Here is a 15609-nt window from a genome sequence, read left to right on the forward strand (position 1 = left end):
GGGAGAGCGATCGTCTGTCAGATATGAAGAGGGAGGGCGTTCCGGGTCCGAGGCAGGACGTGGGCGAGCGATAGGCAGCGAGAAAGAGGAGATCGAGTTAACTTTGAGTAGCTTAGCATTAGAGGAGTAAAGTGTGCTGTTTGGGTTGTAGTAGGAGAGCAGCAAGGTAAGGTAGGAGAGGGAAAGGTGCCTGAGTGCTTTAAAGGAGTTTCTGTTTGATGTGGGGGGAGGCTGGGAAGTCACTGGAGGTTGTTGAGGAGTGAGGACATGCACTGAATGTTTCTGTAGAAAAATGATTTGGGCAGCAGTGGAACGCAGTAAGTAGTGCAGAGCAGTGTGGTCCCGTGGAAAGAATACAGGCCTGGGAGTTGGAAGGATGAGGGTTCTAATCCCAGGTCTGCCACTTGTCTGCTGTGTGATCTTGGGCAAGTCACTTAACTTTGCTGTGCCTCCATGACTTCATCTGTAAAATGGGGATTAAGATCATGAGCCCCATGTGGGACAGAGACTGTGTCCAACCTGATCTGTATTGTTCTTTGCCAAGCGCTTAGTACAGTGCTCTGCACAGAGCAAGCCCTTAATAAATATGACTGAATGAATAAATGAATTAGCTTGCATCTACTCCAGCTCGTTCATACAGTGCCTGGCACATAGTAAGCACTTAACGTATACCATAAAAAAAAGTAAGTCAACCACATCCTCTTGGGGACTTTCCAGACATTTTGTCTTCCTGCCTTCTCTTGTCAGTGTACCAAGGCATTTGATTTATTATTAATAATAATAATAATAATAATGATGGCATTTTTTAAGCACTTACTATGTGCAAAGCACTGTTCTAAGCGCTGGGGGGGATACAAGGTGATCAGGTTGCCCCACGTGGGGCTCACAGTCTTAATCCCCATTTTACAGATGAGGGAACTGAGGCACAGAGAAATTAAGTGATTTGCCCAAAGTCACACAGCTGACAAGTGGAGGAGCCGGGATTAGAACCCATGACCCCTAACTCCCAAGCCCAGGCTCTTTCCACTGAGCCACGCTGCTGAGCGACTCCTTTGTTTTTCTGTAATCTACCTCCTTCAAGTTTAGGTAAAGACTTGTTCTCTTTTGTGGGATTTAATGAACCATTTTTTGATTTTACAGACTTTGAGAGTGACTCCTGTCAGCCTTAGTTTTTACAGATTGAAGAGTAGTAATCTTTTCATATTATCCTCCTATAGGAGCTGAATATGGAGGACAATAGATTTTTTTGCTCTTGCTAATCTTCACTTTTTGTTTCTTGTTTTTGCTTTTCCCCTTATTTTTTCAACCCGCCAATCAATCAGTGGTATTTATTGAGCTCTTACTGTGTGCAGAGCCCTGTTCTGAGCATTTAATAATTACAATTTATTGTTATTTCTGTCAGGCACTTACTATGCGCCTGACACTGACCTAAGCACTGGGGTGGATACAAGCAGACCAGGTTGGACATGGTCCCTGTCCTACATGGGGCACAGTCTTAATCACCATTTCACAGCTGAGGTAGCTGAGGCCCAGAGAAGTGAAGTGACTTGCCCGAGGTCACACAGCAGACAAGCAGCAGAACTGGGATTAGAACCCAGGTCCTTCTGACTCTCAAGGCCCCGTCTCTATCCACCAGGCCACGCCCCTTCTAATTGGCACCGTACTCAGCGCTTCATGCGTGGAAAAGATTCTCCAGCCCACTGGTGATGGCACAGTGGTATAATAATGTTGGTATTTGTTAAGCACTTACTATGTGCAGAGCACTGTTCTAAGCGCTGGGGGAGATACAGGGTCAGGTTGTCCCACGTGAGGCTCACAGTTAATCACCATTTTACAGATGAGGTAACTGAAGCACGAAGTTAAGTGACTTGCTCACAGTCACACAGCTGACAAGTGGCAGAGCTGGGATTTGAACTCATGACCTCTGACTCCTGCTGCTGCTGCTAAGGTCTCAGAGATATCTTCTAAACACTGTACTAAACTCTTAGTGCAGAGCTCTGCACACAGTAAGCACTCAACAAGTACAACGGATCAATCGATTTGCTGTGACCACTGCAGACTGTGCCTGTACTTCTTACGAGCTGCCTTATAAAACATGCTGGTGAACCCGTGGGATAGTGGATAGAGCACGGGCCTGGGAGTCAGAAGGTCATGGCTTCTAATCCTCACTCTGCCTCTTGTCTGCTGTGTGACTTCGGGCAGGTCGCTCCACTTCTCTGGGCCTCAGTGACCTCATCTGGAAAATGGGCATTGAGACTGAGTCCCATGTGGGACAGGGACCGGGTCCACCCTGATTTGCTTGTATCTACTCCAGCGCATAGTGGAAAGAGCCCGGGCTTGGGAGTCAGAGGTCATAGGTTCTAATCCCAGTTCTGCCACTTGCCAGCTGTGTGACTTCGGGCAGGTCACTTCACTTCTCTGTGCCTCAGTTACCTCATCTGTAAAATGGGGATTAAGACTGTGAGTCCCACGTGGGACCACCCGACCACCTTTTATCCCCTCCGCCCGCCGGGGACTTAGAACAGTGTTTCGCACATAGTAAGCGCTTAACAAATGCCATCATCATTATTATTATTATTATTACAGTGCCTGGCACATAGTAAGAGCTTAACAAATATCATAATTGTTATTATTACTATTACCCAGGGAGACCAGGAGAGAGAATGTGGATGACACCAAGTAAATGAATCAATAATATTTATTGAGCACGGTGCTAAGCACTGAGGTCACATCTCCTCCGAGTGCCCTTCCCCCATTAGGCCCTCTTTCCTCCCACCCCAGCCCCCTCTCCCTTCTGCGTATCGTCTATGCACTCGGATCCGTGACCTTTAGGCATTTGATATTCACCCTCTCAGCCTCTCAAGCACTTATGGACAGATCTTTAAATTATATATTATAAATTATTTATTTATATTGTCTGTCTCCCCCTCTAGACTGTAAGCTTGCTGTGGGCAGGGAATGTGTCTGCCAACTCTGTTGCGTGGTGCTCTCTCCCAAGCGCTTAGTACAATGCTCTGCACACAGTAAGCACTGAATAAAGACCGTTTATGCGACAGAGTCAGTAGACTCGATCCCTGTCCTTACGGAGCTTACGATCTCGTGGGGGAGGGTGGCAGCGGAGGAGGTGATAGACACTGAAACAAACCACAGGTAGGGGGCTGCAACAGAGTTTCAAGACAACAATGATAATGATAGTGGTACTTGTTAAGCGCTCACTATGTGCGAAACACTGTTCTAAGCCCCCGGGGTTTCAAGCACCATACTAAGCACTGGAGGGGAATACAAGCAAATTGGTTTGGACCCTGTCCCACATGAGGCTCACGGTCTTAATCCCCATTTTTACAGATGAAGTAACTGCGGCCCAGAGAAGTGGCGAAGCGGGGATTAGCATTTCCTCACCACTCTGCAAAAACAACTCAAGTTCACGCCCTGCCTGTGGTTGGGCATAACTTTCCCTTCTTAATCATTAGTGTCTGAGCGATGCCGTACCCAGACGGTGCCCTGGTAATTTTGTAAATCGCGGCGTTCGAGTGGGCAAGAAATTCTCTTTGTGCCACTCACGCCGGTGGGAACAGTCTTGCCCCCCTGGGAACAGAAGGGTAACTCTGCTGACTCTGAACTCGCATATATCTGTCAACCGTCTTTTCCTATGAGGATATACCTCCTCAAAGGTAGGGGGGGGATCTTTTTTTTGTCGTGGTATTCGTTAAGCACTTGCTGTGTGTCGGGCATAGATACGAGCCCAAGTGGGGCTCACCGTCTTAATCCCCGTTTTCCAGATGAGGTAACTGAGGCCCAGAGAAGTGAAGCGACTTGCCCAAGGTCACCCAGCAGCCAGGTGGCGGAGCCGGGATGAGGACCCACATTCTCTGACTCTCAGGCTCTGAATTTCGCCTAGGCCGCGCTGCTTCTCGTCTTCAGTACTTATTCTCTAGGAGCTCTGAGTGTCTGGTGAAACGCTCCATCCCCTTGCCCCCTCCTACCTCACCTTGCCCGTCTCCTACTCAGCGTGGCTCGGTGGAAAGAGCCCGGGCCTAGAGGCTTCAAGGCTCTCCATCACCTTGCCCCCTCCTACCTCTCCTCCCTTCTCGCTTTCTACCGCCCACCTCCTCACCGGCCCCCGTTCTCGCCTATCCCGCCGTCGACCCCCGGGCCACGTCCTCCCGCGGTCCTGGAACTCCCTACCTCCTCACCTCCGCCAAACGAACTCTCTTCCCCTCTTCAAAACCCTACTTAAAGCTCACCTCCTCCAAGAGGCCTTCCCAGACTGAGCTCCCCTTTTCCCTCTGCTCCCTCTGCTCCCCCTCTACCCCCCCCCATTCACCTCTCCTCAGCTAAGCCCTCTCTTCCCCCCTTTCCCTCTGCTCCTCCCCCTCTTCCTTCCCCTCCCCTCAGCACTGTGCTCGTCCGCTCAATTGTATATATTTTCATTACCCTATTTATTTTGCTAATGCGGTGTACATCACCTTGATTCTATTTATTTGCTATTGTTTTAATGAGATGTTCTTCCCCTCGATTCTATTTATTGCCATTGTTCTTGTCTGCCTGTCTCCCTCGATTAGACTGTAAACCCGTCAAAGGGCAGGGACTGTATCTGTTCCCGATTTGTCCATTCCAAGAGCTTAGTACAGTGCTCTGCACATAGTAAGCGCTTAATAAATACTATTGAATGAATGAGTCGGAGGTCATGGGTTCTAACCCCGGCTCTGCCACTTGTCAGCTGTGTGACTGTGAGCAAGTCACTAACTTCTCTGGGCGTCAGTTCCCTCATCTGTCAAATGGGGATGAAGACCGGGAGCCTCACATGGGACAACCTGATGACCCCGTCTCTCCCCTGGCGCTTAGAACAGTGCTCTGCACATAGGACGCGCTTAACCAATGCCATCATCGTCAGACAACCTGATGACCCTGGATCTCCCCCAGCGCTTAGAACAGTGCTCGGCACATAGTGAGCGCTTAACAAATACTAACATTATTATTATTACTATTACTTCCACCGAGCCACGCCGCTTCTCCGTCGGGTCCCGTCCTCTCCCGGAGGGGGCGTGGCGGGGCCCGGGGAGGAGGGAGCGGGGGCGGGGCGGGGCGGGACCGGCCGATGGCGGCGCGGCTTCCGGCGGGATGGCGGGGCCGTCGCCCGTGCAGATCCGCGAGGCCAACGCGCACTTGGCGGCTGTGCACCGGCGGGCGGCGGAGCTGGAGGCCCGCCTCGGGGCGGCGGAGCGCACGGTGCGGGAGCAGGCCGAGAGCCTCATCCGCAAGGACGACCAGCTGAGGGGGGCCCTGCGAGACCTAGCCCAGGCCAAGGACAGGTAGCCACGGAGACTCCGGGGAGGGGGCCCCCCTCGCTTGCTCCCCCGCCCCCCTCCGACTCCCAAGAGCCCGGGCTTGGGTTCTAATCCCGCCTCCGCCACTCGGCTGTTGTGTGAGTCTGGGCCGGTCACTTCACTTCGCGGGGCCTCATCTGGAAAAGGGCAGAATAAAATGGGGAACGAGACCGTGAGCCCCAGTGGGACGATCTGATCACCTTGTATCCCCCCCAGCGCTTAGAACAGTGCTTCCCCCTAGGCCGCCCCCTCTCCGCCCCGCTCCTGGGCCGGCTGTGACGTCACGGAGCCGCTCCCCCTTCCCCTCCCGTCACAACCTTATACGGTTCCTTTTTTGTTTTCCCTTCTTCTTGTCGGAAGCTCCCCTTTCTTTCGATCGTATTTATCGAGCGCTGACTCTGTGCAGAGCACTGGACTAAGCGCTTGGAACAGACAATTGGGCAACAGAGAGAGACCCCCATCCCTGCCCGAGGACGACCATTACTCTCTTCCCCTTCAAAGCCTTATTCATTCAATCGTATTTATTGAGCGCTTACTGTGTGCAGACCACTGGACAAAGCGCTTGGAATGTACAATTCGGCAACAGAGAGAGACCGTCCCTGCCCAGTGACGGGCTCGTGGTCGAATCGGGGGAGACGGACGGACAAAAACGAGACAACATCATCACCGTAAATAGAATCAAGGGGATGGACACCTCATTAAGAAAATAAATAGGGTCATAAAAATATATCCCCAGCCGAAGCTGTAAAAGGCAAATTAACGGGCCCCGAGACTGCAGCAGCGTGAAAGCCGACAGGCCTCAGTTTGTGGAGTGGCCTTTGGCTAAGCGTGTTTGATAATAATAATAATAATGTTGGTATTGGTTAAGCGCTTACTCTGTGCAGAGCACTGTTCTCAGTGCTGGGGGAGATACAGGGTAATGAGGTGGTCCCACGTGAAGCTCACAGTCTTCATCCCCATTTTACAGAGAAGGTCACTGAGGCACAGAGAAGTGAAGTGACTGGCCCACAGTCACACAGCTGACAAGTGGCAGAGCCGGGATTCAAACCCATGCCTCCTGACTCCCAAGCCTGTGCTCTTTCCACTGAGCCACACTGCTTCTTTAGTGGTTTAGTCCCAAACCACTCGGCATCCCCATGCGACTTAGAGCACGATTAAAGGGGAGTAGGGGGTGGGGGGAATCTCCACAGCCCCTTCACCAAGGAGAACCTCATCTTTATTTTCAGGGTTTTTTTTCGGGAGGGGAGAATTCATTATGCTCCATTCCTGCCTTTTGCGATTCGCCCTCTGAGCACCTCGGGTCTCGTGCTCCAGATTAGGTGCTCGCCCCCACAGCCGGTGGTTTTCAGACCATAGCTATGAAGCGTGCCGTCGGACAACATCTCAGGTTTGGGAATCCTCGCCTCGGAATCGTCAAACAATCCCTTTTCTCCGAAAGGCTTCGTAAGAAGTCTTAGACTCAGATCCTCCCACCGGCTGGTAGTTGTGGCCATGCTAGGCCCGTAGGGGCCCTAAGGGGAGGGAAACCCAAAAGTAGTCGAGGCAGGAATCCTCGACTACCTTTAAAGCTTCGCTAGAGCCGGCCAGGCCTTTAACCACCTGTGGTAGAGAGAGGATGAGTTTCCCTCTTTAAGCCCTTTGGTGAAATAGTGCCAGTCACATTTTTCCACAAACGTAACTAAAAGCGGCATCTGGTCCTGTGCTTCGAAACCGCGGGATGCTTTCCTCAGCCAGCCTTTCGAGAAGGGAACCCATCCACATGCGTAGGTGACCCTCAGAACCCTGCCAAGAAGTTCCAAGAATGTAGGCCCACACGTTTCCCCTCAGGCCCACCGATGTTTCTCACCCTCCGGTCTGGACTCTCCCGTGCTGCCCGCTACCTACCTGCTGAGCGCCGGGCCCGTAGCAGACATGCCCATTCCACCTCCCTCCTGCCAATTCCTGCCAAAACCTACTCGCCAAGAGCTTTGGTGACGAAGAAACGAAAGCTAAGTTAAGGTGTTTCCAAGGGAGTTTCCAATGTAGAGGGAAAGAGAGGTATTATGTGTCACTCTCAGTTCTCAGGACTGTAGGACTATTTCTCTCTTGACGGGAAGACTGAGGGGTGGAATTTGGAAGACAGCACAGGCAGAAAAACTTGGAAATTGAACTAAAGATTCCAGCTCTTATCCATGTCTCCTTTTTTGCCATACTTTCCCCCTCCCCCCCTCCCCCAACCCCCAAAGAGAAATTGCAGATCTTCAAGAAAAGCTCTTTTCCTCTGAGGGGACTGTCCAGAAGCTCTTGAATGTGATCCAGGAAAAAGACGACTTAATCGTCCAGCTGAAGCACCGGAGCCAGCTGTTGAATAAAATCTGCAGGAGCCGTCCCCTGCTGGACAACCTCCTCTCCTGTATGGCCGAAGGCGAGCGCCTGGGGACTTTCTCAGGAGCGGAAAGCCCCGCCGGTTCTCCCCTTTCCGACAGGCAGCAAGAGACAGACCGTGTTGCCAATCAGCTCTCTAACCACAAGGACTTCTCTCTCAGCGAGGATGATCTGGATGATCAGGATTTGGACAAGACTGTGTTCGGAACCACGGTGTGAATGCTGGGATTTGATGCCTGCTGTCTTTGGAAATGTCAGCGGGATCTTCAGACAGGCCCCCGTCTCCCGATCGCGTGTAGAGCAGCTCCCATTTGGGATCGGGTGTGGGCCTTTAAGACTGGGGAAGGACTTGATGTCTCACCTTAGGATTCTGGTCCTGATTAAGAGCAGATGCTGCTTTTCCTCTATGTCCTTTCTTCAGAGGAGCTGACTGTTCTTTACCCCGCTCTTGCTTCTGCTTCAGAGAAAGAGAGAGATGCCTAGAGGCGCCCTGCCCCTTGAAGCCAAGGATCTCTTTCCGCTCCCCAAACCCGACTCTCCACTCGGAAAGAGCGGTGGTGATCTCGGTTAAAAGCAAGGCCTCCAGCTTCCAAGTTCTGCAGCCAGGGTGAGGTTATCCCACACCTTGACTGCTCTGCTCTGCTCTGCTCTGGTAACTAGATTGCCCAACTTGGGGCCGCAGAAGTTGGTGGGATTAACTAAGAGAGAGTCATGAATTTCGGGATGGGGGTAAAACAGCCTCTGGCAGGAAAGTTTGGGCTGGTCGTTCTAGGAGAATTTCTCTACCTCTCTGCTCAAATTCTAGAAACAGACTTTAGGAGGGTCAGCAACCCAGCTTTGCAAAGTCAAGAAACTGCTTCTTGGGGCAGGACGTCCATCTGGTCAATCCACCCTGGCTGGAAAGTTGTCACCTCCAAAATGGGAAGATTTTGCTTTTCGGGAAATGAGAAGAGCTGGAGATTCTCGTGGCCATTTTTGTCTTCTGGGCAGATGGCGCTTATGCCTGTGTGTGAAGTGTGCCTCTCCAGGATTCGGAACCAGTTCATTCTTCTGTAGGAGCAGTCCTGTGTCTGAAAATCACCTTAATTCCCACCTGTAGGGTGTTCTGCATTGCGTCGCTGCCCCTCCCGCAAATCCCAGGAATCGATCATTTTGTCGGTCACGTTTGCCAGAGAAGGCGTGGGGATTGGAAGGGTTTCTTATTTTTTATAATCAGAATAGTGATGTCTAACCGATTGGGCTTAAAGGTTTATTTCCTGTTTAGCTTTTGATCTAGTTACTTACAGTTTTCTATCGGCTTTATTAAGAAGTTTCAATGTATTTTTTAAATATTGAACTCTAAAAATTCTCCTTTTATCTTGAAACTCAAAACACCAATCCACACCTGGCAGGGTAAGGCATTAGCCCCAAGTGGCCCTGCAGCCAGGCACCGATTTGCTCTCTGGCTTGATCGGGCTCATCTTCTTTGCTTTTTCACTGTCCCTCTGAAGAACAGAATGTGGAAACTAACCAGATAGCATCTCTATATGCAATTCTATGTAGCATACTAAAATACTTTTATATTTTCTATATATCTATATATAGCTCTATTTGAAATGTCAGCTCTTCTTTCTCTGGGATGATCTGTGCTTTGAGGCATCTTAAGGAGTACAGTATTTGCGTCTAAGTATTTCCTGTTTTGTAAAACAAAACAACATCCACCAACTGATTCAGCCCCCAAAGATCCGCTTTGGTACCCTGAGCCGTGCCTCTGTTCTTGTCTAGTGGGCAGGAAACCAGCTCAGGTAGACTGGGGCTGAGGCAATGGAGAGTCAGAGATGTGGCCTGGACTTTTCTCTTAGGTTTCTGGGCACACCGCTCTGGTGGTGATTGCTTTCCAAATTCCCCAGATCTCCCGTCTGGGAGGCGTGGGTATAAGGCCTCTCTGCCTAGGTTCCTGTGGTGATCTGGCTCTGCAGATAAACTTCTGCCTCATCCCCCCGGCTCCCCTTCCACTCCCAGGGGGCGTGACGATGCCAACATTTCTAACAACACACCCTCAGTGCAGTAACAAGAATGTTGAACTAAATTCTGGTTGGGGGTGGGAGGGAGGAGAAGAGAGAGCGAGAGCGAGTGCAAAATTGCCCTTCAGAAAATCACCCAAACATTTGCTCAACATCAATGCCAGTGTCTCACTGGGGACATCAACAGAACTTTTAAAATGATGAGTTTAGACCTGTCTTGATATCAGTATTCTTCTGCCCTATCTCCCCATTCAGAGGCTGGGTGGGGCCCCATGGAACTAACTCCATTTTAGACACAGGTTTCTGAAACTCTGTTACAGGCCTTTCTTATTGTCTGCTTTGTCCAGTGATGTTTCTGGGACCATCACCCTGTCCTGGGCAGCTGAGGGTTTGGGCTGGGGCTGCAAACTTAGCTCTCTAGGGTGGAGCAATGAGGTGTGTATTACTTAGACCTGAAAAAAAGACCACAGGGACTCCCATCTATCACCCCAGGTAGTTTGAGCATTCGAGCAACTCACCAAACCGCTCCTGGGTCTTCTCCGTTGCCAACTGGGGATAAGGGGTATATGTAAATTTGTGGGTGAAAAACTTATCTGGAATTTTCCAAACTGAGCTTTTCTCCAACCTTATTGCATTATCAGTGAAGTGGAGGATTTGTACCTAATAATAATAATAATAATAATTCTGGTATTTAAGTGCTTACGGTGTGCCGGGCGCCATACTAAGCGCTGAGGTGGTTCCGAGCCAGTCGTGTTGGACACAGTCCCTGTCCCACGTGGGGCTCACAGCCTTGATCCCCATTTTAAAGATGAAACCGAGGCACAGAGAAGCGAAGAGATTTGCCCAAGGTCACACAGCAGACAAGGAGCGGACATTAGAACCCATGACCTTCTGACTCCCAGGCCCCTACTCTATCTGCCACGCCATGCGAAGGAGCTTGGGAGAAATCCATGGAAATTTCCAGGCCCAGCAGTTCTAAACCTTCTCTGAACTTCAGGATGATTCAGGGTTTTTTAAATGGCTGTCAGTCAGCTGCTGCTTCATGGTGCTTATTTCTAAACACAATAGAGAGGGCAAACAAATGCAGAAGCTTTCCATTCTTGGACTACTCCCTTGAACTCTGAGCAGTCCAAGCAGGCAGAGTCCACGGCTGTGTTTCTGGGAACACCCAAGTCCCCAAATTCCTCAGGAACCGCATGCTCCCCTCCTCCCCGACTCTCAACACCTGTGGGATCTCAAATGTGACTACCCTAAAAGAGCTCAGAGGGTGAAAGGTGGAAAACCTTTGCCGCCCACCTGCTTTTAACCCGTATTGACTCTGGGAGGATAGCTATGAGGTCACTTGTAGGGGTTACAGCTTTCTCTGTAGCTGGTGCGTGTGTGTGTACGTGTGGACACGCTCTGCTTAGCAAACTGTGTGAACGCCCTCCTCCTCGTGCAAATAGGCACTGCTTTTCCCTGTAGGCCTGGTGGGTGTTGGTGGTTCCGAATTAGAAGTCCACACAAATCTGAATATTACGTTTCAGTTTATGGCATTTTGGGAAGTCGGTGTTACACCTCGTGTCTGTCCTTTCCTTTTCTATTAAATTGGGAGTAACACTGCACCCTTCTGACGTTTGTGCTGTGGTTATTAATGCTTTCTTCCCCTCTTGGATTTCCTGGGAGGAAATTGGACTGCAGCTTGAGAGGCAGTGTGGCGAGGGGTGCTTTTTCTTTGGTTTCCCTGTCGCCCGGCCCAGAGCGAAGGAATTCGGTTCCTGGCCAACCAGTCTGAGGTGGAGGTGAGAAAGTTGGAGGCATTCCCAAAGGGGCCTGGAGCAGGCATTGGCTGAGGCTCGCCGTTCCCCCCACTTCATTGAACATCTACTGTGGGCTGAGCACTTGGACGGGTGTAATGGAGGTAAAAGATAGGATCATCCCTTCAGTCGAGGCGCTCACGGTCAAAAAGCAAAGCAGTTTGACTGCTTGCCGCCTCCGAGTAGCTGAGGTGATGTTTCTGGCCCGGTGCGGGGGCGTTCCAAAATATTCACACACATGCCCCTTTCCCAAAAGGCTGGGGGCCATTGTCATAGGTTCGATTGCGGGGGCATCTACGTGGAGCTTAGGGCCACCTAGGTCTGGGCTCCCTCGGCGCTAGTCCGTGGCCCAGCTTTGGGGTCACTTCAGGTAGTGCAGCTTTGCACACTCCCTTCAGCACCTCTAGAGTTACAAGCCTTCCCCTTCCTGGCTCCTGGGGCCTCCTATCCCCTAGCAACCCATGTTGGGGGGGAGGAGGGACTCTAGGGTTGCCGCAGAGACGGCTGCCGGCTAGACCCAACTCTGCCTCCCAGGGAGAAACAGCAGGTGAGTTAGGCAGCGGAGTGGGGAAGGGGGCGGGGGGGCGAGGGAAAGGAGAAGGTCAGCGGAAGACCCAAGTAATGCCACAGAGATGTGGCCGAACAGGGGCCGGGAGGGTAGAGGTGTCCCCTCGGCCCCCAGGCGATGGGCCAGGAGGGCATGGCCTAAGGGCAGTCCAAGAGCTTGGGCTTTCTGAGTCCAACTCTCCCCTCCCTCAGTCAGTGGGTGACACAGAGAGGGTCCTTTCTTCGGGGACTGGGGAGGGGGCACGAATTCCAGACATCAGAGAAGCCCTATGCCCCTGCCCCCCTATTCCCCTTCACCTCTCCCCCATCTCTCATGCAGCCCTCCACCCCACTAAAACTATCCCAGGTCCAAAAAATGCGTGGCCACACACAGGGTCTGACCTGCCCTGGCCCCAGGCCTCTCCAGTGGACTGTAGTCCAGCCTGATAGCCAAGTTCCCAGAACCTTCCATCCTCCTGTAACACTCCCTCCCTCAGGAATCCCAACCATAGGGCCTCAGTGATTTGTGTTGGGAACACCAGCACCCTGAAGGCCAGGGGAAGTAGAGCATCCGTTTTTATTCCGGTTGTTAAAACAGCTTGATTTTGTCTAAGTAATAGCCTGATTCCCTTCTCCCCCCGCTCCCCCACCCTGGGAGATGGTTCAGGTTCACACTGGGCAGTTAAATCAGGAAATCCACTGAACCCTGGGTTTGATTCCTGCTAGCAGCTCCCTCTAGGTAGTGCCTGTTCCCCATGGGAGCCCTGCCTTGCCCAGGGCAGCAGCTTGTTTACGTACTCTTGCCAGGCAGAGTAAACAAGGGAGACTGAGGGGCATGAGAGAGAGATGTGCGCTCCTCCCTTCTCCCCCTGCCTCCCACTCCAGGGACATATACTTGGATTGGTGGCATTTGTATCCTTCCCTCCTGTTGCACCAGCCCTCGAGTGACTGACGTGGAAGGAAGGAAGAGGACTGCTGCCATGGAGACTGGCAGAGACCCCATAGAGAAGCTTCGGGCACAGTGTCTGGCTCGTGGAGCATCTGGGATCAAAGGCCTGGCTAGGTGAATGCCCTCCCACTCCCCCATCAAGGAGGAACATTCCAATTCCTTTCTTCTTGTAATAATGATGAGCGCCGTACTTTAGGCACTCCTCCGTGCCAAGCACTGGGGACAATGCACGATAATCAGAGCGGACACAGTCCCTGACCCACTTAGGGCAGTCCGTGCTGCCCTTCCCAGTCTTGCTAGGGGACTGGTGTACTCATGCCCCTCTCTCCGACGAGGAACGGAGATGATCGGGGGGTGGGGGGTGTTGAAGTTGGAACCTGAAATTTCAGAGCATGTGGTGGGGGAGGAGGGGCCGGTCCAGGGTCAAACCTCAGCGCACTGCCCGTTGTCCATTCCCTCCACACACACCCCCAAGCCACAACTCGGGGCCCGCAGGTTTTTCCGCCGCCTGGACACAGATAAGAGCCAGGCCCTGGATGCGGCTGAGCTGCAGCAGGGCTTGGCGGAACTAGGCTTACACTTGGAAGCCGCTGAAGTGGAGCAGCTATGCAAGCGGTATGACCGTGATGGCAGTGGTACCGTGGACTTGGAGGAGTTCCTGCGTGCAGTGCGGGTGAGGCATCAACAGTTCCCCCCTCCCTGCCTCTTTTGCCATCCAGGCTTGAGCTGGCGAACTTTTCACACTTGCCAGCTCCTTCTCACCAGCACCCAATTTTCTACCCTCAAATCACCTCATTGGTAGAGCTGGTGCGGGTGCCAAGGTGGGAGCAGCATTTACAAGCAGGCCTCGTTATTTTTCCTGTGTTTCCTTGCGCAAAGCCCCACACCAGGGGTGGAAAATTCACAATGCCCCTCCTCTCCCCAAGTAAGGGGTCTTTCCTTGAGCCCAGAAGCCCCATCCCATCACAGCAGCTGCTTCGGGCCGCAGTAAGACCCAAGTCGAGACAGTCTGGGGGTAGGAGGGTCCAGAGGCGAGACGCAGCTGCCGCCATCTCTCCCCCAGCCTCCCATGTCCAGGGCCAGAGAGGAGGTCGTAGCCGCCGCCTTCGCCAAGCTGGACCGCAGCGGGGATGGCGTGGTGACCGTGGGGGACTTGCAGGGCGTGTACAGTGGCCAGAGCCACCCGAAGGTCCGGAGCGGGGAGTGGACAGAGGAGCAAGTGTTGCGCCACTTCCTGGACAACTTCGACTCTCCTGACAAGGACGGTCAGGTCAGGGACTTCCCCCTCCTCCCCACCGGCTGTCCCTCGCTGCCGGCCCCCCAGGTGGACAAGGGCGGGTGCCAGAGCCTTTGGGTCCAGCTGGAGCCCCTTCCTTTTCATTCAGCTGCCTACCTCCCCTCCGACCCCCCCGCCCGACAAAGGAGACGCCTTGGGCTGGAGGGTGAGTTCAGTCCCAGGGACCCCACCTGGAGGGGGGTGGTGTGGTGCCAACCCTCGTCTGCTGCGACAGCAGTGATTTCCTCCCGTCCTCTCCAGGTGACGGCTGAGGAGTTCCTGGATTACTACAGTGGGGTGAGCACCTCCGTCAACACAGACGAAGAGTTTGTAGCAATGGTGCAGAGTGCCTGGCGGCTGTAGCGCTCTCCTCCACCTTGGACCGGGAGACCAACCATCAGTGCTTCCTTCCCGCTTTCCCCAGTTTCGCTCATCGTGCCCTCTGTCCCCTTAGGACGCTGCAGGCTAGGGCTGACCCCAGCCACCTTTCAGCCTTAGCTCTGGGGTTAAGGAGAGTCAGGACTCTTCCTCTCCTCTGTCTAGCCCTCCCATCAACACCTCCTTGGCTTTGGGAAAGGAACTACGTTGCCTCCCCACACTAGGCCACTACACATAGGACCAGGGAAACTGAGCCAGTGCAAACAAAGCAGGTCCCCATAGTGAGTTCCAGTCCCCAAATCCTCCCCAACTGCCATATCCGGCACTGTTCTTCCACTTGCTTAGAATGAAATCTGCATTGCCTGAAAAAATTCTGTTTCCTTGTGTTCATCGATACGGAAATGGGAGGGGAGAGGTGGTTCCTTGGCGTCTGGGCATTCTCTCCTTGGCTGGCACAGCCAGAATCAACGTGAAAACCAATCTCCCTCACTGCATCCTCAGCACACCTCGGCACACTTACACTTTGAGCCCCATGGGGGATGGGTACTGGGTCCAACTTGATTAACATATCTACTCCAGCATTAGGAACAGTGCTTGGTTCATAGCTTAACAGGTATAATAACGATAATAATAATAGTGACCTTGGTAACTTTAACTTCCTCAATGAGGCCCCAGAGGCAATTGGCTTCTCTGGAGACCTGGGAGCTAAACCAGATGAGGGCTACCCTCTTAGACCTACTGGGAAGATGGTCTGCAGCAGAAGGATCAGATTCAACAAGGACAAAGATAGTGCCACAGGGCAAGGTGAAGAATACACAAACACAAAAATGTGGAGAAAGAGCAGAAATAGAGCTGGACAGTAAAGTAGTCCAGAAGCTGAATCAATGGGAGAAGCGAGTGTAATACCACTATTTGTAAAGTCAACCTGCGAGATGCAAAAAAATTAGTTGCAATCCTTCCACTATTCTCA

General features: G+C 52.3%; 2 protein-coding genes across 4 annotated transcripts; both read left to right on the forward strand.

The window, feature by feature from the left end:
- The first annotated feature begins 5097 nt into the window (after positions 1-5097).
- On the forward strand, positions 5098-15219 carry CAPS (calcyphosine). 3 transcript variants are annotated; one of them, XM_029051642.2, is made up of 5 exons: positions 5098-5312; positions 12974-13099; positions 13481-13658; positions 14049-14255; positions 14523-15219. In XM_029051642.2, exons 1-5 carry the CDS (start codon positions 5122-5124, stop codon positions 14622-14624), a joined length of 804 nt encoding a protein of 267 aa, XP_028907475.1. In that variant the 5' UTR covers positions 5098-5121; the 3' UTR covers positions 14625-15219. The 3 variants fall into 3 exon arrangements, with proteins under 3 accessions (XP_028907475.1, XP_028907479.1, XP_028907476.1); XM_029051646.2 differs by lacking the exon at positions 5098-5312 and adding an exon at positions 11954-12037 and having other exon boundaries at positions 14523-15206; XM_029051643.2 differs by lacking the exon at positions 5098-5312 and adding an exon at positions 11978-12037 and having other exon boundaries at positions 12922-13099; positions 14523-15206.
- Positions 6367-8093, forward strand: VMAC (vimentin type intermediate filament associated coiled-coil protein). The gene is made up of 2 exons (XM_029051647.2): positions 6367-6714; positions 7553-8093. The coding sequence occupies exons 1-2, from the start codon at positions 6686-6688 to the stop codon at positions 7908-7910; spliced, it is 387 nt and encodes a 128-aa protein (XP_028907480.1). The 5' UTR covers positions 6367-6685; the 3' UTR covers positions 7911-8093.
- Positions 15220-15609: the final 390 nt, after the last annotated feature.

Source organism: Ornithorhynchus anatinus, chromosome X1 (genome assembly GCF_004115215.2).
Source record: "Ornithorhynchus anatinus isolate Pmale09 chromosome X1, mOrnAna1.pri.v4, whole genome shotgun sequence".
In the NCBI taxonomy this organism is placed as follows: domain Eukaryota; kingdom Metazoa; phylum Chordata; class Mammalia; order Monotremata; family Ornithorhynchidae; genus Ornithorhynchus; species Ornithorhynchus anatinus.

Coding starts and splice junctions, on each gene's coding strand:
- CAPS (XM_029051642.2), top strand. CDS start 5,122: ATGGCGGGGCCGTCGCCCGTGCAGATCCGCGAGGCCAACGCGCACTTG. Junction 5,313..12,973: donor CTAGCCCAGGCCAAGGACAG/GTAGCCACGGAG, acceptor CTGTTGCACCAG/CCCTCGAGTGACTGACGTGG. Junction 13,100..13,480: donor GGGATCAAAGGCCTGGCTAG/GTGAATGCCCTC, acceptor CGGGGCCCGCAG/GTTTTTCCGCCGCCTGGACA.
- VMAC (XM_029051647.2), top strand. CDS start 6,686: ATGAAGCGTGCCGTCGGACAACATCTCAG. Junction 6,715..7,552: donor GCCGTCGGACAACATCTCAG/GTTTGGGAATCC, acceptor CAACCCCCAAAG/AGAAATTGCAGATCTTCAAG.